This window comes from Pyrgilauda ruficollis, unplaced genomic scaffold, assembly GCF_017590135.1.
Source record: "Pyrgilauda ruficollis isolate IOZ18807 unplaced genomic scaffold, ASM1759013v1 scaffold2, whole genome shotgun sequence".
In the NCBI taxonomy this organism is placed as follows: domain Eukaryota; kingdom Metazoa; phylum Chordata; class Aves; order Passeriformes; family Passeridae; genus Pyrgilauda; species Pyrgilauda ruficollis.
The window spans coordinates 8,905,823-8,933,501 of NW_024519206.1; the positions used below are offsets into that span (position 1 = coordinate 8,905,823).

Below are 27,679 nucleotides of genomic sequence, written 5' to 3' on the forward strand. Positions count from 1 at the left end.
CTAACTGTCCTGTTTTTTCCCATCTATGCTTTTGCTTGCTCTAAATCCATTTCTACCTATTCAATCTATGTGTCTGCAACCATACTAGTAATTTACTTACTTTTCATAAAAATGCTGATTCTGAGTTTGTGGTTGACTGTATTTCAGATGGAGATACTGGGGTTTTTTTGAAAGTGATGACCATGGAAGTTGGTGGCTGCACATGTGATTTGGTCAAAAATAGAAACTGGTAGGGCTTCTTGGTGATGTGTTTTCTCCAAGTGACAGAGCAGTTAAAATATGTCTCAACACATTCATTTTCAAGGATATCTCAGACCAATTTCTATTTTAGGTTGTATATATTGACAGAGACACCTTTCCTACACTTTCACATTTGTTCACACACTTTTTTTTTTTGGAAGACCTCAGGACCTATTTTTGCTTGGTTTCTGAAGGCAACTAGTTATAGTTCTGTTTGAGGACAGTAGGCAAAACAGTACTTCACAAAACTTCTGTGTGAAAATTGCTAAAAAATCCACTTACCCACAGTTTTTTATCCCAAGGAACAAAACTCCTTTGTACATGCATTCACTGCTTTCTATGTTTTTTTTTTTTCTGTCACTTCTGAGTATAATCAAGGTCAAGCCTATTAATCTAGCCTATTATATCATATATTGTATGATATTTCTGAAGGACTGTTAACTACCTACATCTGCGTTGAAGGAGAAGTTTCTGGGAGACCAGAATTTCTGACTCAGTCAGACTTTGGATGATGCTGTCTTAGTTTGGGCCAAGACTGCCTTCACAGGGACCTTAAAGCAGGACTGAGCTCTGTTTGTTGCAAGCTGAGCCCTTTTTGCTGGATGCAGTCACTGGCTGGCCCTTGGATTCATTCAGCTACAACTGCACTGGGAAGGTGGAAAGCCTAGGAGGGTGGTAGAGAAGACAAGTGGCAGGATCTGAAGTTGCTCTGCTCCCATGTTGCTACAGTGGTCTGGACAGGGCTGAGGACTAGGGTCTCCAGCAGGAGCCATGGGGTGAGACGAGGCAGCAGAGCAGGCATCAGAAATATCCTTCAAAAGAAGGAGAGAGAGGAAGGTCTGAAAGGCAGCAGGTCTTGTTTTCATCCTTACTTAGGGCAAAACTTTCTTAGGCATTTGCATGTAGGTTTCCCCTTCAGGAAATTACCCATCCTTTGGGTAATTTTTCTGAAAACAATGTGGAAATTAGCAAAGAGACCACCAAAAATGCTTTGAGAGGAAAAGCTTTCTAAGATTAGAAGTGCTTAAGGTCTTTTGGGAGAGACAGGCAAAACATGAATAACTTTTACCAGTTAATAGACATTAGCACACACTTCAGCAGAATGCATCAAAGGCACAACAACAGAGGGATATAAACCTGGCCACAAATATATGAGAGTAGTAATCTTATTATTAAGAAATGTAAAATTTGCTATCCCTAGGAGGAAAAAAAAGCTCTCTACCACAATGAAAAAAGCCAAAGTACAAACCCTGAAGAGAGGTGTGAATATGCCCTTACACATGCAGGATTATGGTAAAGAAATACAAATATTTGGATTTATTTAGCTGTGACTAAACTAAATATTAACATATTAAATTAAAAAACAGACTGCTAAGAGGCAAAAAAGCTTTTATAGGTGAATCCCACATATTTTTTTTTCCTCTGCACAAAACATAACAGTTCAAAGGACTGTTAATATATATACAACTCACCTATGCTTTATTCTCCAACACTGACCATCTAATAATCCAACAGAATGTACTCATGATTTATCAGGTCTCACAGCCAATAAAAATAAGTAAACAGATCTCATTAAAATCCTTAGAATTTACAAAATGTCATGCTCTAAAATGTACAAATCACACATCTACATGAAAAGAATATTCACATCAACCCAGATGAATTCAAAGCCCTGCTAAACAAACCTTACACTAATACTAGGAGAACAACAAATATTTACCTCCCATGCTCCCAAAAGGCTCATCTTCTCTTTAGATACTGATTCTAAAATTCCTCCCCAAAATAATTACGGAGGGCTAGAGCTCATTTCTGTGGAAGGGGATGGATGGCCCTCCACTAGCTCCAGCAGAGGCCCTAATTGCTTGCCTCTACTAATAAACTAATCTCAGGCACCTGGAACTAGCAGGCTCCATGCCGGGCAGACAGGGCTCAGGTTACCTAAGAAATGCTCCAAATATATTCACACAAATCACTAGCCCTGCAGATGTGCAAATACTGCTTTTGTCATATTGCTGGAGAGATGGACATGTGTTTGCAGGGCTGTAACACATAAAACCTGAAGATGAATTCATTGTGTTCCTTTAATCCCTTCCAGAGGCCAGGTGGGCATTTGGGGAGCCAGATAAGTGTGTTGATTATCCACATTACTCATTGCATTAATCCACTTGTCTGTGACTCAGAGTACCAGAAATGCTCACAGCATAAATATGTAGGTGGCTAGAAAAAAATATATGTATTTCATGAGTGGCTGTTGTCTGTAAAATAAAACCTAATCAGGAAGTTAGCCTAAAACTTTGACTAAAATCTAAACAAGTCTAAACTTTGCTGATGTCTACAGTTTGTAATATTACAGTTAAAGGATCTGGATGCCATGAGAGGATGTAAGCCTTGGTGTAAGCCTCGTGAGACAAACTACTTTTAAGAAATTTTAAAAGATTTTCACATGCAAATGTTTTCTGTGTCCTCAGAAATTAAAGCAGGTGTCATGCAATGTCCATGGAACCTTCCACAAATTTCTTCTTCTTCCCTGAACAGATTATGTTGACAAACATGTGTCAAACACAGTATGTGCCTGGTTTCAATTGAGGAGGGGAGAATGATATAAACAGGACACACTTTAACCTGTAAATGGAGCAGAGAAAGAATAGGCTGTATTCCTGGTCTCCAACAAAGTGTTGAAATAGATGTCTAGTTTAGGTGATGTTCACACAGGTTGATTGATCTTAAAAAAGATTTCTCAATTTGTTCATCTGCATGAAAAATATTCTTACTATTGACTACGTAGACACAAACACAAAATCATTTTAGAAACAAAGTCAGGAACATCTTCCAAAGTTATCTATGTTATGTGATGTTCCAGAATTTTTTTTCCCTCTTCTTCAAGACACTGTAAAAATACCCCAAACCCACAAATCAAACAAACAACCTAGAAAAATAAACCAAAACAAAAACATCAAAAAAAACCAAACCAAACCAACAAACAATAAAATCCACAAACAAACCAAAAGCCCACTTAAATTGACTTTTTTACATCAGAGACGTGGAAAGATTATGTTTTAGATATTGACTGAATGGCAAACTTGCAGCTTTGCTGAAAAAAAAAAAAAGTGCAGATATTGCAAAACTGAAGTTCAGGTCTGGAAGTAAAAGGCAAACAAGGCAGCTCTAAATCCTCAGAGCTCAGAGTAAACCAGCACTGAGAAGAGTCCTAACAGAGATAGCATCAATCTGCCCTCACTGACAACTGAATTTCCAAGACTTCTTTAAGAAATTTGTTACAGTAACAATATTTGAAGAAGACTACCACAATCCACTGATGCACCTTTACTAGCTTGAAGAACATGCCAATAGGGAACAAATCCTTCTGTACTCTAATGATTATCAAAAAAGTGAACTCAATTAATGAATTATCAAGGGTTAGCATGAACATTGAAAGAAAAATCAGAAAATCCCTTGCTCAAAGATCTACACAGACAGCATCTATTTAATTAAGTAGAGGAGAGCAGCAGAAATAACAGTATTCCACTAATTTCCTGTCTGAACGCAACATTCTGTGCCATGAATGGGTCCTGCAGGCAGGAGTTTGGCTTCTTCCAAACTCCTCAGCTGGGAGTTTAGAAGAGTAGGTAGAAGATTGTGAATACATGAGCATCAGACAGACTGCTGCCATCACTTGATCCTAGGATGCAGGGAGTAATCATGCCACAGATAGCAAAATACCTCCTGTGTCTACTTTATTGACCACTAAGCCAGCATTGAGGAAAGTGAATAGTAAATTCTCACAAAGGAATGTATCTACTTCTGCTCTCCATAGGAAGAATATTCAACACAATAGTGTCCATGCATTCTTCACTCATCTCCAATCACACAATCTCCCAGAAAAGGTTGTAAAATATATATATACCTATGAGGCCAAAAAAAACCAAACAAACAAAAAAAACTCCTCTGAAAATTAAACACAATCAAAATTATTAGCAAAACTAAACAAAAAGAGATTTCAGGAAAAAATTCCTGAATGTTAAGTTTTATTATGTTCATAGATGGATACATAGACCTCTTCAGATAGCTCAAGATATTTCCTGGAATATGTAACATTATCCTGTAATTGAACATTAAAAAAACAATAAGAAAAGTTGGGGACTGTATTTAAAGGAAGAAAAATGGTTCAATGACTCTAAACCAAGACAATTCTTGTAAAACCTCTTTTCACCTACTCATACTTTTTTTCGTCATTTAGTCACTTATGACAAGGTCCCATGTGATTTACCTTTCCCATGACCTTATGTCATTTCACCAAAGTAGTGACCCTAAATATTAATGTGGGTTTTGGTGCTGCCTTTTAAAGCATTTATTCTCATTTCAGCTGTTATTGATGAGCACTTGTTTGCATAAAAGCCTCTTTTATTACATGCAGGGTAGACATTCTCACATCCTATGAGCTGCCGATTTATTTTGCAGTGTGTGATGGGCTGGGGTACTCCCACCTGCCTTCCCACACAGCCTGAACTCAGCTTCACCTCTCTAAGCAGCCAGAAATCTCTCCTTGACCAAGCCAGGCCTCCGAGCTGCAGTCCCAAGCAACCACACACAGCAATGCTAATTGTTATTGGGTTTATAAAAAAAAAAATAGAAAAGAAAAAGCCACACGTATATATATATTCCTGCATTTATGTATATTGAGCCCAGGTGAGGATAAACAGAGCCTGCAGTTGTAAGTCACAAGTGTGAATTTCAACTGAATTCATATTAAGTGGTTTGAAAATATTTCTCTTGCATCCATTTTTGGTTGAGGTTCTGGGACTATATGCACAGAAAAAAGAAAAACAGAAAGAAAAGGGTTTGAGAAGCAATCCTACTCTGTGGAGTGAGCCAGGTTCCTACTGGCTTCACAGGGTTTTAGCCTTTGTCATGTCAGCAAAAGTGACCATGTGTTGACAAAGCAGAAGAGAAAATCTTCTTTTCTGCTCTGTTATACTCTTTTCACACATGCCTATTTCCCTGAAGTGTTTGCCTATGCCTACAGCCATCAGCAGTTATGACAAAAAAAGATGGTTCCTAAGTGGGATCTCATGTAACAATTCCTGAATTTCTAAATGATTTGTGAAAACTTATATGCAAATCATTGCTACTTTCCAGGGAGCTCTGGGAACTGAGTTAACTGCAGAAACTTGACTCTCAGTTTCTCAGTGCATTTGGTACTGAGTAGTAAGAACACCACTTTTCACTTTCAGTGCTGTGAGAAAATTTAAATTCTATTTGTGTACAGTCATAAAATTCTAAAATTTAAATTCTAATGTTCTAACATCATATTATGTATTCAATATATTAGAAAAACTGTGTGTTTTGTAAGCCTTTGCATGTGAAGCTGTTTTTCCTGTCAGGGAGAACTGACAGGTTGCCTGCCATCACCTACTCTTCAGCAAAGTCAGTAGCCCACACTGTCAGCGTGAAAACATCTGTTGAATGGATTTATTGAGTGAGTCTTAGGTACAAGTTGGGGGTGGGGGTCCCCACTGTTTATTACAGCCCTGACCTAATGAACTTAATTTGTTGACATGTTTCCCACAGTGTTTTACTTGATCCCATCTCACATTTCTTTCTACTGTGCTGTTTTCTTGGAAACAGGAGTTCCTGGCACATCGGCATGTCCACCAGTTGCAAATCTACCAGGCTCAGATGGCTACAGTTGGCATGGCAGGATCAGATAAACATCGACCACTTTCCAGGACCCCATCTTCCCCCACTGACTCCACATTACCTCACCCAGACATGGACCAGCCCAGCCAGCATGTCTACACAACTGGTAGGGTTCCCTGAAGACTGCTTTTAATAGGCAGGGCAAATGCATTTGTTCATGTGGGATCAACAGACTTAAATACCTCAAATAGCTCCTGCAGCAATGTGTTCAGTTTTAGCCCTATTGCTCCTCTGTTTTATGATGCTATACTGGCACCAACTCAACCAGTGCAGCTGATAAATCACAGGGTTAATATTCACACAGTCATAAATTATTATCATTGACTAGCTCTAGCAATACAGAAACAGGTGCATTTTTGGTACCTTTAAGTCATTTATAGCTTTTTCTTTCATTTCTCTATTCTCTGGTTCTTTTCTTTGTGTTCTCGTTGCCTGTTTTGTAAAGAGACCACCAATACGTTGAAGAAAGACCACCAGTAAGGAGGAAAACTGATGTAATTCTCAATGTCTTCATCTGACAAAGCAGTCTTTGCTTCAAGGTCTCTTTCTCTACAGAAAGAGCAAAGCTGTAGGCATGATTAAGTGCTGATGGCTACAACTTCTGTGTCATTCAATGGTTGCGTGGAGTCTACAGAGGCAGGTTTTATGCTTAGGTGCTGGGCATTCCAGTCACTCAGGGAGAATGCACTGTCCAAAGAAAAGTGATTAGAACCTCAAAAATCTTCAGTCAAAGGAAGGAAAATGACCACAGAAACCTCATTTCTTATTGTGGGTAATCTAACCTTGCATGAGGGTCCATCTTTTTAAAAGCCTGAATGTCAGTATCACATTAGAGCATGGCCAGAAGTGAAGATTCACTTTGTGTGCAAAGAAAAATAAAAGAGGGGGAAATAAATACTTGCAGTTACTGTTTATGAAGATTTATGCCAGAAGTATATTTCCTTCAGCTGGCAGAACTTCCCATGCCTTGAAAGTCTGCATTTTTTCAAGCCATGACCATGAGTTTATTAAGGATGGAGTCCTTAATGGTCATTGTACGTAGCTGTGTGAGACAGTGTTCTCTCCCATCTTTCCAATCAGAATGTGACCTTGGCATAAATAAAAATGTTTTATTATTTTTGGGTAACAAACATTTGGGTTGTACAGAAACAAACATACTAATTCACTTTCCATGACTTTCTCCATAAAGAAAAGCCAAGTATAGACAGGATTTTTAAACCAGACCACTGTATTTCTAGTTGTATTCATAGAGTCCCGAAAACATTGTAAACTCATTCTGATTTGCAGAGCACATCAAAAGTGAGCTCACTGTGTGTAGACTTCACTGTCCCTTTCAAAAATCTGCAGTTTCAAAAAAAAAAAAAAATCTGCAGTCCCTTTCAAAAAGTTGCTGCTTCAGCCTAATTGCTAAGGTTTACTGACACCTCGTTTTATAATCCCCAGAAAGGGGAGTAGGGTCAAGGGGGTTACATAGATCTGTGGACTTGTGGCATTGGTGGAACTAATCAAGAAAGAAAGTGTGAAGTTGAGATGGAAAAATGAGAAAAGGGATGAAAATGTGTACAACAAACATAGAATGGAGATGGTGATGGGAAGAGGACATCCCTGGCATAAAGTGCTCGAGATGTGACACAGAGAAACCCGATATGTTCAGCAGCGGAAATGCAGACAGTCAGATTAGGTAGAGAGTCAAAATTTACCATTTTAGTAATTGCTACATGGACACCAGTGCAAAGAGAGAGAGAGAAAAAGAGAGAAAAAGAGAGAGGAAAGAAGGACAGAGAGTCAAAATTTACCTTTTTAGTAATTGATACATGAACACCAGTGGAAAGAGAGAGAGAAAAAGAGAGAGGAAGGAAGGAAGGAAGGAAGGAAGGAAGGAAGGAAGGAAGGAAGGAAGGAAGGCCAACTTATTGCAACTGAGATTATCAGACCACTGAATTCCTTTTTCAAAATATGAAACATCTTTTTCTTGAATCCCTGATTCTTGTTTTACTGAATTTTTTTTCCCTCCCTTCACTGCTCATTCAAGGTAAGCTCTACTTATTACTGAAAAAAAATTAAATCCTCTTATTTTCATCTGCCGTACAACTTTATGCTTCTTTTTCTCCACCTCTGCTCTGTACTCTCAGTGCTTCTATATCCTCTAGGTACAGGCAGTGTGGTGCTGTACCTGCTTGCAAGCTGTATCTATGCTAATATCCAGTACCCCCTGGCTGATTGACCAGGTCTTGCAGAGCACATAGCTCTGCAGTTAAGCCTTTCCTTTCTGCTCAAAGAAATCTATTTCCCTGACATGTGTCTAGGCTTACAGACTTACACATATAACCTTGTCACTCCAGCTTTTGAGTGCATAAAAAATAGAGATTTTTATTTTTTATGTTATGAGATTTATACCTTTGGAGTGACAATGAACAGAAACTTTGCAACACCAACAGTTCTAATACAGTGTCTGTGAGGAAAAAAAAAAAAAAAACAAACCAATCTGTGTATTATTAACATATCTGATGTTATGGTATAGAATGACTTTATCTGTGCATGCTCTTTCCTGGATCTGGATGATGCCATATCATTTATTCATTGATCACTTGAAAGAAAGAAACTCAGATCTGGTTTTAATTTATTCTTATATGGCCTTTAGAAAATCCTTTAGGATGAAAGTCCTGTTCTAAGCAGAGATGGGCTACAAACCTCTGGAGGTCCCTGCCCACCTGAGCTATCCTATGGTTCTGTGATTTTCTCCCTTAAGAGAGCACAAGATGCAACCAGCAATTGTCTACAGCAGTTGCAACATTAGCATTTGTAAAAGCACAGAAGGAAGGAATGGGTGTGTGGAAAGGGAGAAAATTCTGGTCCACCATAAAGCAAGGGCAAATTCAGACTCTAAAAATTAATGTAATAACATGTCCCTGCCTTGAGTTATTATTTACTGTTAGGGTTTTTTTTTTTTCCCCTATTTAAAGACAATATATGTTCTTGGAAGAGAAAAAAAGTTAGGAGGAAAACAGTTGTAGCAGATTATTACAGGGGCATCAAATTGAGCCTATATTTTTGTGAGTCACAAGAAAAATGCTTTTAGCCAAATATCTGAAGGGAATCAGAACAGTGACTGTTGCAAGAGTTAAGCAATATATACACAGTAAATGCACAAGATAATGAGTTAAAGGTGGAAAAAAAGAAAGTCTATTTAATTTTCACTTAGGCAGTTTACAGAATACTTGTCATTATTTAGTTCAGATTTTTTTGTTGGAATAATTTATTAGATATTCTTCCCTTGGGTTTTCTTATTGGTACTGTTATTCTCCAGGGCAATTAATCTTCTTCAAAGCATGCTGTTAGCCAATGATTTTTAGGTCTCTAGTTCTCCCCTCTGTTTAAAATATTATTAAAAGAAACTGACCCGAATAAAGTATTTTGGAAATGAATGAGTGTTAGGGAGTCCCCACCAGGAAAATCTCGGTTTTACTGACTTAAAGCAAATTCAGTTTCTTTTGTCCTGTGTCCCCTATCATTATATGGTTCAGTGGTGGCACCATTCCCATCTGTCTTCAGGGCCACATTCTGACCTCAGTAATATTGGTGTAAATCCAGAATAAATCCACCAGTCTCAGTGGAGCTGCTCAGATTTACACAAGGAATCTGAGAGCAGAATCTGGCTGTAGGCATTTGTTCTGGAGAGACAGAATAACCATCTTTTATTAATATTTCACAGCAGTTTGCAATTGAAAACAGTTGTCTGCCTCTCTTCTTCTTTTTTTTTTTTTTTTTTATGTGGGAGTGGGGAGATTATTGGCTGAATCCTGTTAGGGAAATCCTACAGGCTATTTTTAGCAGTAAGCTCTACTGCTGCATTCTGGTATTGTACCGAGCACATGTGCTGTATGACCAGCAGCCATACATCTGAATCACTTGCACATCCTAAATCAATTTAAATGCTTGCAATAAATGAAAACATATATTTCAGTCTTTTCTTAAGTCAATTAATCCTCCTAAAAACAAATTTTACACTCAGTGGTGTGAATATCTTGATATTTAAAAGTTTGGAGCAGATGCTTCTGCCATGCAATAGTGACCTGGCCTTATTAAACTGATTTTTGATTCAGACAAACTAACTCACATACAATAAAATTACACTTTTAGCTGTACTCTATTTCTGGAAAAGTGCTAAGAAAAGAAGTTTATGTCAACCAGAGGAGGCATCCTGAATACACAGTTTCAGTGTTTCACTTTGAAATTGGTTGCAACCCTGATACAGGTAGTAAAAACAGTGTCATTATTACTCCTGACTCTGTATAACCAAAACACAGTAATATGTTTTTTATTTATTAATATCATTCCCATTACTTGCTATCTGGACTATTCAAGTAAGAAGAATAAAAAATTAATTGAAAGATTGGCAGGTAGAAGCAACTTTCAACTTTCAGCTAATTTTTCTTAATGTTTAACAAGCATTTCTATTCAAATCCATTTGATATAACAGCCTGTCCTACCTGAAAGCACCTGAAAGTCCTGATGCCTGTACAGTTGGCACATAAACAGTTCCCTGTGGGTCAGGGGGATGGGAAGAAATGTTTTCTTTTTTGTTGGTATAATGGCCACTGCCAAACTGGACAGGCTGAGTAGCCAACAGACTGCAAAAGTTAAAACTGTGAGTGCCAAGAAAAGGAAAGTGAGGTATGTGAGCATGCCCTTTTTTGTGTGCATGCTTCCAAGTAACTTACAAAACCTGATGATAGAGCAGTGAGGAACAGCAGAGAAGGGAAATTATTAACTGCTTTGACAATGCCAGCAGATATTTTAAGCTGCATTAGCTTATTAGCTCCAGGTTTTCACTGGTTCTTTCTTTCTTTAAAAGAAAACAAGACAAGAAAGTAAATTAAAAAATTTATTGCTAATGAACTATTATGTTTGCTAGATAATCATTTAGCATAAACTTAGTCATACTGCAGTTAGGTATTATATTTGCGTTCTCCTTACGCTTAACATAAGTGTATTCTCATTTTGGCTTAAATACCAAGATCCCAAAGGATCAGTTCTAAAGTGCATGAGCTAAGAAATATGGCAGCATAAATATTTCTAGAGCAGCATAACTTCTGGCTGGCTTCTAACTGAATTATCTCAGAAACTTAACTTTGAATCACCCACGATGTACACAGGCTCTCATTCAGAAGAGCTTTTAAAGACTTTATTGATGTTCAATACCCATTAGAGGACTTTGTTAAATAAAGTTGGTGTTGAGAATTTTGTTGAATCTGGACTTAAATTTTGTATTCAGTAGCAGGTGAATACAATTTTCCCAGAACTGTGTTGGCATCCCCAGTAATGGTGGCACATAAGATGTTTTGAATGCTAAGTATTGCAGCTTGGAGAAATAGTTAATTTGAGTCCCTTTCAACTGCAAGGGAAAGAAAAAGGCCAAAATATTTCCCAAATGAAAATGGCCCACATAGGGGTAAGGAAAATAATTTTTGTTCCAGACATGTCTAGGAGAAATGCAAAGAACAAGTAAATACAGAAAATCATTTTTCAGTGTTTCAGACTTGGTTTGAAAGCCTTGAAAATTGAATTTAGCTTGAGCCTACTCACTAAAATTTCTCTTTTTTTCCCAATACACAGCTACAGAGCAATGTGATATTGATAGCTTTTTTTTGTATAAAGCTGTTCTGTTCTTGCATAAATAACCATAGAAAATTCAAAAGGTACCTTGCACTTGCAGTCAAACAAGAGGATTTGACCCTAATTGAATAGTGGGTGGAACTTTTCTTTTTCATGAAAAAAAAACTCTGGCTGCCACTGTTTTGACTGTCTGAAACATTCATTTGATTTGCTTTGAGATCTGGAATTAATATAGTATTAGTTAAGCAGTAAAACTGCTGAGTGCCACTGGCATTTCGTAATTTATTTTTAAAGGTTTCTCTAAATTATATTCTTTACACTTCTATGCATAACATTTTCTTGTTGCATATAGGTTAACAGCCTTAACTAACTTTACCCACTAGAGAAAGAGAAAACAAGTGATTCAGTAAGACTTTTTTTTCCTAGCCATAAAATCTTTCAAAAGACATCACCCAATTCTCCTTCTTCTTTACAGTTAATTGTATATATTAATATAATTTCGTGAGAAATAATCTTTGCTTTATCGCTAGCATAAGATTCATCTCATAAATCAAAATTCAGAGTCTCACAAAGGAAAAAGAAATTTAGGTCCAAAGAAAGGTGACAAAGCTGGTGAAGGGTCTAGAAAGTGACTCCCATAAGGAGCATCTGAGTGAGCTGCAGGTGTTTAACCTGGAGAAAAGGAGGCTCAGGGGAGACCTTACTGCTCTCTACAACTGCCTGAAAGAAGGCTCTAACCAGGTGGGGATTGGTCTCTTCTCCCAGACAAACAGCAACAGGACATGAGGACACGGCCTCAGGCTTTGTCAGGGGTGGTTCAGGTTCAGGTTGGACATCAGGAAGAATTTCTTTCCAGGGAGGTGGTGGAGTGACCATCCCAGGAGATCTTCAAGAAACAACTGTGCATGGCACTCAGTGGTCTGGTCTAGTTGACAAGGTGGAGATGTCAAAGATTTGATCCAACGATCTTGGAGATCTTTTCCAACCCAAATAATTCAGTAGGAATTTCCTCTTGCTGTAATTGCCAAATAAAACCAAATTTTGCTAAAGCATGCATGACAGGGAACAGTATAACTTGCATTTGTTTCATTTGTTTCTTATTGTGCTGTCTTTGTGCTGCAGGTGTTGTGTATGACAGTCTGATGCTGAAGCACCAGTGCATGTGTGGGAACTATGCCAATCACCCTGAACACGCTGGAAGAATCCAAAGCATCTGGTCAAGGCTGCAAGAAACTGGGTTGCTAAACAAATGTGAGGTAATTAAAAATTAAGACCAGATACCTGACTTGCTAAAGTAAATAGCAAATTTATTAATTCCAAAACATGTCTTCTGCAATAAGAAAGTAATTTGTTTTAGGAATTATTTGGTCTTAACTGATGATACTAAAATAATGAATTACAGGAAAAGACACTTCCCAATCAGAAAATAAAGAATTTACACAGTCTCATGCATTCACATACATCAGAATATAAAACCCTGACATGATTATTCCTCACCTTTGTAAAGGAATGTAGACAAGCAGTAGTCAAACAGTAAGTGCAGTCCTCCCATCAGAATGGTTCTTAACTTTTTCAAGCAGCTAAGGATTTTACTTCTGTAGCATAGAACATTTTTTCAAAATATAGTTTGTACCATTCTGTAAGCATATTGCATCTTGTCTTTCTTCAGACTTTAAAGTCTGTTTTCATAGCATGATCCTTTACCTGGTACTCAATAGATCCCATGTGAAGCCCCAAGACATTCAAGAACAATGTTATAGGTAATAGCAAATTTGCAATTCTTTTTCTGCTATAATTTCCCTCAAAAAATTGCATATTAAATGATGCTTCAATCAAATATGGTCTGTGAGGCTCATATATGATTTCGGTTAGTTAAAGGTAGCTTTTTCTTACCAATCCCTGCTTCCTGTGAATTGTGAAGCACTGTCAACTTCAGAAGCCTGGGGCAATCACAGGTGTTTACTGCACTGCAGCACAAGTTAAAAAAGTTCAGCAAAAATTTGCTAGTGTTCTGCAGGATCCCAAAATTTCCATGGCTCTCATGTTCTGTTTAATTACTTTTTTTTAAATCCTTACGTTTTTACAAACCCCAAGGAACTGGTTCAATAGATCCCTTTGAATAGCTATTAATGACTGTCCCTAAAGATTTTCTGTAGGTAGCTCAGTGTCTTGGTCAGTGAGATATTGCAAGCACTGTAAATGGATTTGTTGTATACACTCATCTAACTAGATGGCAGCACTCTAACAGGCTAATTCTCTTTTTTAGCTTAGATAATTTTTTCGGTGCTCAAGAAGACTTTCTTTCAGCAAGGCCCTTAAGGCCACCTATCACAAGAGTGGATTCACTGGGGAATCACATACTTCAAGATTAAGTTAAACATGCAGCTGAGTGTTTTACTAAAACAAAGCCTGGTTACCTTCTTGACTCAGGACTCCATATTATAAGAAAAGACAAAAAAGGAAAAAGAAGTAAAATGCAGTGTGCTACTATGTACTGCTTTCTTCACTAACAAACAGCTGTTGTTGAACAGTAAATTGTGTGGCTCCGTGAAAGGTGTAAAATGAAAAAGTGGTATGTGTTAGCTTGAGATGCATGCAGCGTAAGAATTTCCTGGATTATTTAGTTTCCTCTTGCAACTCTAAAATTTCAAAACCTGAAACACAGCTTATTAGGTCTTGCATAATTAAGTGAGGGGGGAGAGAGGAAAAAAGTCACTTCATGTTGAACTGCATTCAGCTAATTTTGACCCCAACTGTGTGCTTTGAAATGAGGCTGGAATGTGAAATGAGCTGTCAAAATGTAAACCCTGATGATAAAATTAAGGAGTCTCAGTGTGAAGCTGGTGCATAGATCTGGTGTTTATCTAGATCCTCTTATGTAGCTAGAGACAGAATTATATTTGGTGATGCAAATTGTCATTTGTTTCACTAAATTATCTAGCATGTGCCTGACATCAAACAAGTGCTTAAAACTGCTCAATTTCCAAAATAAGAAAGGCTACAGTGATGCACTTAATTGGTGCTCTGTTTCTTCAGAAAATCATTCAGCTGAATAGATAACTTGTGTCACTAAAGGAGTGGTTATTGCATTATCCAAGATATAAAAAGCTACAATCAAGTTGCTTTCTGAAATATACCACACCAGGAGTGCGTAGTGAAAGGATCATGGGCAACTTCACCATCACTTCTGCTGAATTCTGAATGCCCCTTCATGGATACTACCATTTCTTAATATAATTTCTCAGCATAATTTCCCATAGTTTTTGTCAGGAGTAGGGAGATCACTGGCCAGGTTTTGCCACATGCATTACCTCATACCCCAGGTCTAAAGGGCACGTTAGCAACAGCAACCTGCAGCAGCCACTTAGGAAATCCTCTGCAGTTAATGTGAACTTTTTTTTTTCTTTCTAACTAAAACAGTAGTCCCACAGGAGGGTTGCAGTCCCACTCTGTCTGATAAGGAGTTTTAGGATCAACACTAGTTCAGTCAGAGGTAGCTCAATTTTTTTTTACCTTGCACTCTATGTATACATGGGCACAGGCTTGTTTCGGGGGCCCTCCCTGTTTTCATAATCTAACAAGAAACCCGTATGAAAATTAACAGCTTGTATCTCTATGACCCTTGTTATCTACAGCAGGGAGCTTTATGTGGTTCCTAAATCCTTTAGTGTGGATTAAGTCCTCTCACACAGCTCAGGTCTTTGGCCATAGAGAAATGACTGGCTGAGTGTTCAGAACTAACCTGGCACAGGATGATGAAAGTCATACAGACCAAGGCTAACACCATGCTTGCTGCAGTTCATAGATTAATTTAGGTTGGCTAATTTAAGCTTAATATATTTCCTTTATATATACCTGCACATATTACTCATGCTGACCCCAAATTATTTTTAAACTACAACTTGGCAAAATAATAACTAGGTTTGAGTGGGGTACACAAGCTGTGGATCTGCTACAAAATAAAATGTCTCTGAGACTTTTCTCTACCCCTGCAGCCAACTGGCATGGAAAGGCCCATGTTCATACTACCAGGAATGCTTCTTGGCCCATGCCAGTGACCAAACCATGTCTGGGAGTTGTTTGGGAGAGTGCTAGCTGCTGCTCAGCCAAAACAGTATGAAGGACCACTTTAGCTATTTAATAGTACAGATGATTGTGTTACTCTGCCTGGGAATGTTTCCTGGCACTGCTTAGTTTACTGCTGCAGACACAGCCAGGAGGACTTGCTTTTCCAGACTGTATTTTGTCTTTCTAGCCATAGGTACTTGTACTCTAGAATTATTCAAACAACAGTTTGGGGGACTTTTCCTAAATCAAAAAATTCGTTTTAGCTCTCCGATTATTTTTTAAATCATATCCTACTTCCAAATAGATAGATTAATTCCTCCAATCGGATTCCTCAAGACAAGGAAAAAATACATTAGACCATTGCCAGTCACAGAGAGGCAGATTTGAGAGACCGGTCCCTGACTGAGTTCAGGGCAGGAGAGTGGAGTAATTCACACACATCCACACATATATCCATGGTGAACTTTTTTATAGTCCTGGTATGTATGTATTGGAAAAACAAAATTAATACACAATATTTTTGCATTAGTTTCAAAGTTTTACATATGTTTGATGAAAAGCCTGTTTGGTGTTTGTTAAAGGTTGACAGTTGTCAAATGCAGACAGGGGCAGCTAAAAGATGCGAAGATGGGTATAAAAACCTCCATTATGGCTTTTTTTTTTTTTTTTTACAATTTTCCCTTGGTAAACAGCAATGCCTGTCTGCCCTACCTTTGGGACAATAAAAGGACTGAATTATGTTTTGGTAGGGGTGCCTACTTTCCACTTGTTTTAGGGAGAGGAAGTATTCAAATAACTCCTTGGGGGCTGTAATTTATGCACACATGACTGACATTAGGCTGCAGTGATCAGCACACTTTCAGAAGAGAAAAGAAAATGGAGCCATGGTCCTGCTTCGTGGCCCCACCTTTAGTTCCTGTAGGGACTGTGGTCCAGCAACACTTTTCCGCCTAGAACTTGTTCTGAATTTTGTTAGTTTTCTGGATTAGGGAGGCATCTTATACCTCCTGCTGTCCACATCTCATGGACTGAAGGGGAGGGAAGGAAAGAATTTAAAGCTGAGTCTGCCAGATCACATAAACTGAAACATTTGAAAAATTCCACTCTTTGAACCTCAATTTTCCACTAAAGATAAAATAATGCAGGAAAAGTTTGTCCTTTTTAAAGAGCAAAAATATTTAGAGTGTTTAACATGTTCTAAATCACTCTAAGTCTTAGCAGTCTTAGGCACTAGATGACCAAAATACGTGAAGAGAATAAATGCATCTCTATGTGGGTGCATGTGTGTCAGAGACATGCTTGAAATTCCCACATGGTGCAGAGAGAGCAAGCGATGTGTGTATACTGACTGGCACAAGACATGTTATCTGTGAGAAAACAAGAGAAAATTTAACAACTATGAGAAATCTCACGAAAGCAGGAAAAGATCTGGAGACCTTGTTTACAAACTTGATAGCCTAAGGGAATTTCATACAAAAAACTGCAATACAGGCAATGGACACAGTACACTAAGAGACCCAAGTGAGAAATAGCTTTAATCTGTGTAACAATTCATGTTAGTTTAGCAGAGAGAAACAGCCAGCATCACTTTTGTCCTTTTGAATCTCTGTCTGTGCATGAGTTTACTCTGCTGATAGTCTAACCAAAATCTTCAGGTTAATGGAGGTTGTCTGTGTGAAAATGTAATAGTCTCTTTTAAAAAGAAGATCAGACATTGACCTTAAATTCTGTGAAAGGTGAAAACATTTTCCCTTTGTGGGGACAATGGATTTCTAGTTTTAGACTGACGTTTTCAAAGCACTCAGGTGCAAGTGTTTTGCTCTCCTGAGATGTATAAATGTTTCTGTTCATGAGGGAACCACATATGTCAGAGAACAAAGCCAACAAATTGTCATACACATTAGAAAAGGATGACTTGCCTTCTATTAAGGATGTAGTAGATGGGTAGATGTATTGTTCAAATTCTCTGTAATGAAACAAATATTGTTAATCTGTCTTCCTGTGTTAGTTCTCCTTTTTTGTTGGCTTTATGCCAATTTTCTGCTACATTTTATAATTTTGATACTACCATGGTCCATGAAAATTAAGAAAGACACTTCCAAATTAAAAAAAAAAAAAAAAATGTGGCTAGAAGTGTAGGTGTAAAGTTATATAAATGCATATGTTCTGTTTTCTGATAACTTTCTGATAGTGAGAGCCAAAAGTGAGCACTTTGCATAACTGAAGTTACATGAGAGACTCTGGCAACAGACTTAGGACAAAAGCTTGTGTAGATTTGTTAAATCCTGACATCATTGTGTGAAAACTATTCTTAGAAATTATTACAGGTAATTTTTAATGCACTTTTTTCCCTCTGTGTAGAGCCTTAGATAGTTGAGATTGATATGCAGAGATACTGCAAGGATGGGGTGAAAGGAACATGAAATGAGGAGATGGGAATGCAGAAACAGCATAGACATGTGCACAGTTTACCCTTCCCTTTTCTCCTGCCATCGACAGTGTAAATGTCCTTGCTGATGTTAGAGCTGGAGAAGCCATGGAGAAAGAGCAGCTCTGGGCTCTGCCAGCCCAGCTGATGGCTACATTCCAAGGATCTCACTGGGGAAAGCTGCCCCAGTGGGGTGTCCTCCTCAGTGCTACTTGATTTCTGCACCAAACTGGTTTCTGCATGACCTGTTTCTACCCTAGAGAATTTGACTGGTGATACTGGGTAGGAGGTATGTTGGCAGAACATTTTGGGAGACCACTTCCAGACCAGATATTGCAGAGCACCCATTGTAAAAATAATTGGCTGTGTGGTTTGTTATAGTTAAAGGGATATGGCATTCCATTTAACAACACTTAAAAAAAAAGCCAGACAATTAACTGTCTTAAACATGTCTGAGAGTTTTTGTGTACTTTGTAGAAAATATGTGGCCAGAGAGTATTTTGCTCAGGGTTCTTTGGCATGACCTTTATAAAATTCCTCTTTACTTTTCTTATGCATTTATTTTATCTGTCTTAAAAGCCGACTCCCTTCCCAATTTTGCCGTGGAGAATTGGGTATATACATTTTAAAGCAGCTTGTTAGAAACATGGACCTTAATGAGAATGGATGAAGGAATAAATGTTACCAGTCACCTCACTTGTGAAGAAAAATATTTTATCTGACCCAGAAGAACCATTACAGAGTTTACTGACTCCATGAAGTAACATAATGTGCTGATTTTGATTGTGCAACTGTGTGTTAAAAGGATGTGAGTGCACTGCTACAAATTCTCATGTGAGACTGGGAGAGGCTTGAAGGAATTAGAGATGAAAAAGGGTTTATTAAATCATTTAGTTCTTGGATCATACCCTAAAATGTTCTTTCCACTGCTGTGTCTAGTCAAGTTTTAAACACTGCGAAAAATAGGGCTTCCACCATTTCCCTGAGGGGGAGCTTGTTCCACAGTCATCTAGCTCTAACTCAAAGGATATTTTTCCTGATTAGTCAGAAAAAATTCCCACTGCTTAACTCAATATAAATTGGGCATGGTTCTTCTGACCCTCCATCCCCCAGGCATCTCCTCTTTTCTGCAGTGCACATTCTCTTTAATAGTCATAATATTGTTTTCCTCTCCTAGTGCAGAGGTTGGTGCTTTCCAATGTGTATGACCAGGTATTGGATACAATAAGAATTTAACCTCCAAGAAAACTAGAACTAAATGCATTTCTGCAAAAGATAAATCAGTCTAGTTGAAAAGTGGGTAGTCTATTTCGATAACTGCTGTACCTGTGTATCTGTAGACCTTAAGAGTCAGACAGACCCAGTCTAAGCTCTGAGAGAGATGGCTCTCAGTGTTCATAAGGACCAGGTCTGCAAACAGGGTCCAAGACCTTACAATCAAGATGTGTTCTCTTCACTTTATCCAAGGTCAACAGGAATATTGGGTCCAGAACTTTCTTGACAGTGCTGTTTATTATGCCCAATCCTAAAGAAAATGTGATTCATGTTGCTGTATCTGCAAAGGCTGTGCAGCACTAGCACAAGAAGAGAAATAAATATTTTTATGATATGCTGTAAGTCCAAATACACACAAGGAACAGATATGCCAAATAAGAAAGTGTTAGTTTTATCTTTCCTTTCCTGTTTTTCTTCCTTCCTAAACTGATTTCTAGAAAGAGGTCCCAGATTTTTTACATCTTACTATGGGGCAAGTACAGGCTGGAGACCCAGTTAACGAGACAAACTTCACTTACAAAAATGTAAGAAAGCGAGTCATCATGTGTAACAGCAAAAATATTAATCACACATGATCACAAGTGTGTATATCGGTATTGATCACACATTAAACATTTTAAAACATACACAAATATGTTACTAAAGCATTTAAAGTTTAGTTTTCTTTTTCTCCCTGTCTCTCCTCACTATGATCATGTTCCTCCTAGCAGTATAAATCACAAGTAGCAGTAATGATGCAAAACACATTAATCCTCATTCCAAACACATCTGCAGCTTACAGGTGTGAAAAATATTTTGCTATCTAAATCAGGTTTTTTTCTAGCCAGATTTCTTACTTTAAAAATATTTCATCTTTTGGTTTGTATCTCTTAATAAATTATGTAGAAAAGAGAATCTTTTTTCTTTCTTTTATGTGAAACCCTGTATTAAGATAACTCTCCTAAAGTTAAAGTGAAGCATTTTGTGATAAAGGACATACGCATTTGTTTTTCATATAGCATTACTTTAATAAACAAATCAGTGTCACATTCCTGCATGACGCAATTTCAACCCATTATTAATCATACTAAGTGTTATTTCGGACCTTTACTTTTTTTTTTTTTTTCTCCCTAAATATTGTCAGTGGAATATTGTAGGCCTCTGCTGTTTTCTTTCAGCGAATTCGAGGTCGAAAAGCCAGTCTGGAGGAAATACAGCTGGTTCACTCTGAACATCATTCACTGCTGTATGGCACCAGCCCACTGAACAGACAGAAGCTGGACCCCAGGAAACTCCTAGGTCTGTACAGGCCTCTCTATTCTACTGAGAACAGCACATTCCAGCACTGTCATTAGTCATAGCTGGTGTCAGTTTAAAACACTTGGCAAGCAGTGTGACAAAAATTCACTTTTTCCAAATGCATTGCTATGTGCAAGGAGAATGTTACAATGGAAGCCAAATATAGATTAGCAAAATCCACCGGCTGGAAAGCAGCGATACGAGTTTCTCCTCATTTGCTTCAAAAATCATCAGTGTTAACCTTTTACTGTAACTTGCTCTCCACTGGAGGTCAGTGGTAAATTTGAACACAGCTGGTTTTCTACCTCCTTGTATTCTTTGATTTGAAATTAGGAATTTAAGATACACTTGCTTGTCAGAATTGTTTGTTTGCTGTTCTCATTTGCTTTATTTTAACTATTTCAGCCCTGTCTGCAGATACTATGCCTAAGTTTTGCTAATAAGTGAACTTTATTTTAATGCCTTCTCATTATGCAGGATATATCTTTCTGAACAACATGGGGGAAGATACATTAACATACTAAATGCACCTATGGTTGTACAGAATAGCAGAAAACTGACAGTAAAATATCTTCATGTCCAGCCAATGCTCAGTGTATGTCTTTTATAACACAAAACTAGGGTTAAAATGAGCTCTTCCATTAGTGTAGCATGAAGCAAGTCTACTTGTCAGAAGCACACAAAAAACTAGTGCATGAAAATCCATGAGTGAAATCTTTACGTCCCAGCACACTGGATGCAACACTCTAATTCTCAGTTATTTTTATAACGCTTCTTATAAGATGTGGAGCTTTTCCTAAATGTAATCAAACCTAACCCAAACAAAAATAACATTAGCCATCAAAAGAAATTGCTGCCACAATTCTAGTAATACACAGCAATTATTTTGCTTTGGAAACTTATGCGGTTTCTTCTGTAAGACAGACTGTTGCTTCAGGAAGTCCTAAGATCATAATGTTATATAGGTTTATACATTTTCTTAGCCAAGACAACATCAAAACTGAAAAATATTTACAGTTTAATAGATTCTCAAGAGCTTGAATTTCTAAGTAGGAAATCCTCCTTTTAATAAAGATGCTGCCAAGAAAAAGTTCTAAATTCCTGCAATTCCAATTAAATTAAATTTCCAATTAAATTGGAAACATTTTTATTTGATTTCATCAACATTGTTAAATTGTTCCTTTTTGATACAGCATAGCATTTAATTTAAATTTTGTTGGGTTTAATTACTTTTATTTTCTTTTTTAGATTGTTTAATATAATATACATTGATACAAAATATTGTTCCAATTTAGGATCTCAGTGGTTGAGCAGCCTCTGGGATGCTGTGTGCAGTTGCAGGTACAAGGTTAAGAAGGAATGGACCTGACTGTGTTTCTGCTGATCTACTCAGAATGCAGAAAGCTTTGTTTATCCAATCTCAGAAAACCATTTATTGGCCCAGTTTCTTACTGGACATGTTTTGCCTTTTTTATTAGACCCTTAGTCCAAAACATTTACTCTCTAAGTTTATATCAAGATCACAGTCTTAGAACATATTCCGAGTGTATCCTTGGCTCACTGCCCTTTCCTCTCTCTGTTTCTAGGATATTTTCTTGTTGCATCTCACATGGCCTTTTACCAAGACAAAAGTCAATAAAACACCCTTCCCACATGCTTTTGCATATGCCTGTTTTCTGGCTGGAAGCTCTAATCATTTGGGCTTCCAGACTCTTGGATAAAGGAAACTAATTGTCTCTTACATTTTTGTCCTGATTTTCCTGTTCCCATTTCAGCTGAGGTTAAACCTAACCTATCCTGACATTAAAATTAACATCTTTGTATATTACAGAAATTCAATATACATGTAGGGAAACATACCTAAAGAAAATATTTTTTATAAAAAATGTAATCAAAACAACATTTTCTCAGAAAATATTTCTATTTCAATGAAAGTGTATAATTTTTTTTCTACAGAAACATGTAGAAATCAAATCCATCAAATGATGGCTTTGCATCCTAATGAAAAGTAGTACCTAACCTCTCTTTCTTTACTGCTCTACCCATCCAAAAAGACAGAAGCACCATTTGCTCACCACTTATGCTCCAGAAAATGTTTGTATTTCCTGTTCCTTATTGGAGGAGTGCATCTGCCTTCTCTGAAGCTCTTTTTCTTTTGAAAGTGAGCTTTTACTCATCATTTTTCCTCAGTTTATCAGACTCTTAGTCCCCAGTCATCAATCTCCCAATCAACTTCCTTGACTTCTGTAGGGGCCTGACCTCAGTCAGTGATGGGTGCCTCAGCACCTAATTTGACAAACTAGCTTCTATGCCTTTGTGCATTGATATTCTAGAATATAAATCTTGGAACATTTCTAGTTCTATCAGTAAACAGTTGTACTGAATTTAAAGTGCTGGTGACTACAAACTCTGCCCTAGCACAAAAAATTTTATTATTTAGACTTTGCCTTCTACCTTACTTAAAGTATCATAATATCTTCTGGGACATCAACTTCAAACACCATGGGAAATTCTCACTCCAATTCATTTTCAGAGTAGCTTTTTGCTATTGATTTTCATTTATGGCAGGCTGTTATGAGCTTTCCTTTTTCGTCAGGCTAGCTAAGCAATGATCTCACTTTCTCTTAGTCCAACATTTCCCCTCTGTTCTTTGCATGAAATCTCAATGTTTTTCTTGTTCTTCAGAGTTTGGCAACTACAATTTTTTAAGCCATCATGCAATAAGGAGTATTCCAGCAAGCTTCTTGATACACTGAAAAGGCTTCCATGCTTGTTTTCCCCAGTTTTAGTACTATCTTCTGATTGATTTTAGTGTCCTTCCTTACCATTTGCTTTTCTGTTTTTACTTTATGTTTATTGTTTTTAATAGTGTTTGCCATGCACAATGTGCCTGGCTGCAGGGAGAAAAATGGGAATTCATCTGTTGTCTCTTATGTGCCAACTCTGCCATGAAATTTAAGAAAAAATGTCTAGTCATTCAATAATCTAAAATGCCTTCTTTTATCTCAAATTACATCTTATGTTTCCATTAATGTCTTCTTTCACTTTAACAGCACTAATTTTTTTAGTTATCTGCTTGTGACTTTTTCATCTTCCCCATAGTAAAAAGTGAAAAATTGGTCCCTGGGTCTGCTTAGCAAGATCTGGAAACTCCAACTTGCACCTCTGACAATCTCCTGCAGCCAACATTTCCTTGCATGTCTGGGGCCATTAGGACTCACAGTATGAGAATACTCTGCATAGTTGCTGCACCTGCATTTCCCCTGGTAGCTCCACAGGAGGTTTTGTTTGGCTTCTCTCGCACACTGTGCAAACTGATCAAAGGCCTCTAGTCGGATAAAAATGCATCTTGGATTTTACTCAAAGTGTAAAGCACTTTCCTCATCCCAGACCTTGCAATCTGGTCTCTCTCATACTTCAAAGATGATGGCTTATAGTTGTCTTTATGCATTTCATTGGCACCTGCTAAACATGAGTAACTGCAGCATTCTCCCCCTCCATAAGAATGGGTGACTCCTCTAGGTAACTCCAGTGATTCACTATCTAATGTTTCCTCCAGATGGCAAAGTTACAAAGCCGGTGATATGGCAGGGGAAAAGCTTATGTTCTCTTCCACAGCTGCCTTAGGATCAGATTACACACTGGGATAGGAACTGCATCAAATCCTGAGATCCTCACCCGGTTTTCATACTGTCAGTATCAAGATAAACTGTGAGTTTAGTAGTACCAAAAAACAAACAAACAAAAAAAACCAACCAAACAAAAAAAAATTAATAAAATTTGAGTATAAATATTAAGGTAAACCCTATCATATTAGCTAATGTACAGAGTAGATTAGCTAGAAATTAAATTCTAAGGCCTAATAAGTTTTTGTTCCCTTTAGTATAATGTATTTACTGAATAATACTGAAAAAATAGTATTTCAAGTTATGTTTTCAAAATATTGATCCAATCATTGATGTAATGTAAATGAAGAAAAAAGCATTTTTACATAGATAGAAAGACTAAGTCTGCAATTTTCAAAGGAGAAACTCTTTTGAAGCCAAGAAGCTGAGAAATGAGTTATCAGTTTTACGTAAACTTAATGTAGTTCCCTCTGTTGTCAGTGAAAAGAAACAGGTACTTCTCAAGCATATTTCATCCCATCAGTCATGTAAGCTGGATGGAGGTGCCTGCCTCACTCCTTTAGCTGGAAAAGAAGCTGAGATGAGTAGCATAGTCAAACTGCTTATCAGCTATAGATATCAGGATGATTAGTCACCCTAGTTCAGAGCGATCTTCTGTGGAATTTTGATCATTATATTTCTTTGAAATTACCATTTCCCAGTCTTAAGATTTTTCACTGTTGCATGACAGCACCTTAAAAGTCCCATGGCTGATTTGATTTCTAAGTATTATGATTATTTTTTGTACTATTATCTGGCACTTTCATAGTGATAATAATACTGGAATCTGAATTACTGTAAAGAATAAGGAAATACTGTTCCAGTATTTAAATGTCTTTTTTAATAAATGATGCTTATTATTTCTTTTTTTCTTTAATATATAGGAAACGTGTCTCAAAAACTCTTTTCCTTGTTGCCGTGTGGGGGACTTGGGGTAAGTAGATGTTTGTTTTTTCACGAAAGGGACAGCACACAACATATGGGCTCTCTGGTTAATTCTTTAGCACTATCAGTTCAAAGTCTTCAGAAGCTGATAAAAATGTAGAGATGAAACATGAGCCATAATTGCACTGTGTTTTAAGACATTACAAGAGGCATATGGAAGAGTTAGGAACAAATTTTGTGTAAATGTGCCCATTTCTAGTTATCCCACTTTGGATTTTTTATATGAACTCTTTTCTTGAGGAAAGTTAACACGGGCACAATTGTTATAGCACAATGAGCTTTTGAGAAGCTGTTTCATGTACTCTTGAAAAGTAAATATGCTTCCACACTTCTCTGAAAGACAAAAAAGTTGCCAATGCTAACATTTAGCATGAAAAGGGCTCACTAGATGCTAGCCAATAACTTGGGTACTAAAATAATGAATTATGTGAGCATTTTTATGCCCTTGTTTTGAAACAGATTCATCCTGAAAGACAAACTTGTATTAGGACACAGTAGACAAAAATCTGCAGAAAGAAACATGTTGCAACACTAGATAAAAGAGTAAAGCTAAATTAGTGAAAACCATGTAGGACTTCTACTGATACTGGTATCATGCTCCTATTAAATTGTAGTGAACATAATGCCAAGGAGAAATAAATTTTCACATAAATGAGTTTTTCACACAAAAGTATTTCATGCTTTCGGTCCAGCTGGATCCATTATTTACTAATGTCACCAATATCAAAGTGAAATGGTAATATTCTAGATATCAGTGGGCTGGATGGTTGATGTATATTTTACTTCCCTTTTACTGCTTCTCAGTGAATTCTCCAAGTGTCTTCTCTGAAAAGTCTGAGCAGACATAAAGGCATAATCTCTCGAGGTCAACTTTCGCTGCTACCTTATACAGTTTTATTTACCTTTATTCTTCACAAAGGATAGATTCCACACCATACTAGTATATTTATTAATTTTGTAAGGTTTTAACACACTCAAGAAAAAAATGCATTTTAACCTTCAGTATTTTGTAATTTTGGTGGATTTCTGAACTATGAGTTTAAAAAAAAATAATCAGGAAGTCGTAATCATTCCAGCTCCTCCACCTTGGTCTTAGCTTGCTGAAGATCCTGCCTAAAATTTGGAAGTTGGTGACCAGCAACTTGCCAATCTGGAAACTTGGGTATCATTTCTATATGTGGTTCAGCTAACATTACACATTGACATGTCGATGTGTTTGCACGTGCACCTCTGTAAACTGCTGTGTGCACGCATGCACACATACATGCACACACTGGTGTGTAAAAAAGGTAAATTTTCACACTGCTGATGCAGATAAAATTGAACAAAAAATTAGTAAAGTTGAGAAGGGATGTTCAGACTCCTGAGTAAAAAAGGAGATTATGTAAATTTCTTGAAAAAATCTATTTGAGGGCCTTGGATATTAAAATAGACTATGGCATTTAAATAGTAAAGGATAAGACTTCTCTATGAAACAGATTGTTGTGACCAGAGATGACCAGAGATGTGCTTTGAAATGCTTCTACTAATGACAATATGTTTCATTCTAAAGCTAACACAAGTCAGAATTGCTCAGTACAACTTCATTGTTTTAAGCATTTAAATTCATCTACACTTTTTTTTTTCCAGTCTGTTTCATTTATTTCTTATTTAAATTCATGGAAATTGGATTAAAGAGCATGTTGTAGAAATGGATCTTTTATTTATTTATTTTCTAGTTGGTCTGCTTTTCTATATATGATTACTGTCAGGCTTGCTGTGGGGCTCTTTTAAAGGAATGGGTTATGACCTTTTTCAAGGTAAATAATCAGATTAGGAGCTTTCTTTCAGCAATATTTAGCTGTCGATTGGTTAAGATGAGCTCCGGGAAAGGGAGCTGCTTCTAACTATGTGGAAAACAATTCTTAAGCTTACTTTCAGAAATGATGGTGGAAATGAGCAAGAAATATTGCTACTTAGTAGCTTTCAATTTAAATGAAAGGTATAAAGCAGTAATCAATGTAAAGCAGGAAGTGTAATTCATGTAAAGATTTCAGGGAAGGATGGAAGAATTTTATCTTTTTTATGTTTGTTGTATATTTTTTCTTCCTTGCTTGTATCATTACTTATTTGCTACAGAATATAACACATTGTTAAGAAAAAAATCCATTCTTGCAGGAGACTTTATGATTGCCTTTTGAGTGAGGGTTTTCAGAGGTCTTTGATCCTATTATTTTCTAACCATCCGGGGACCTTGCTGTTATTACACAGCTCTGTCATTAAATAGATTAGTGTTTCAACGACTCATACAGGGGATGGGAAACTTAGGCTCAGTTCTGTCCACTCCCAGGCTGGATTTAATATCAGAGATCCCATTTCTTAGTGAGTGTTGCTACCACACAAGAGATCAAATATTATTTCTCGTTGGGGACCCCCACAACATGCACTGAAGTGAAAAAAAAAATGCACTGTTGGAAAGAGCACTGGA

The 27,679-nt window shown here is 37.2% G+C and overlaps 1 protein-coding gene across 2 annotated transcripts in view; it reads left to right on the top strand.

Annotated features, from left to right (window-relative positions):
• The window catches only part of HDAC9 (histone deacetylase 9), a 450,604-nt gene that overhangs the window by 303,328 nt on the left and 119,597 nt on the right, over nt 1-27,679 (top strand). For both annotated transcript variants that reach the window (XM_041466346.1, XM_041466340.1), the window contains 4 exons: nt 5,866-6,043; nt 12,676-12,809; nt 20,482-20,602; nt 25,152-25,201. In XM_041466346.1, the coding sequence (XP_041322280.1) occupies nt 5,866-6,043; nt 12,676-12,809; nt 20,482-20,602; nt 25,152-25,201 (483 nt within the window). The remainder of the gene's footprint in view (nt 1-5,865; nt 6,044-12,675; nt 12,810-20,481; nt 20,603-25,151; nt 25,202-27,679) is intronic.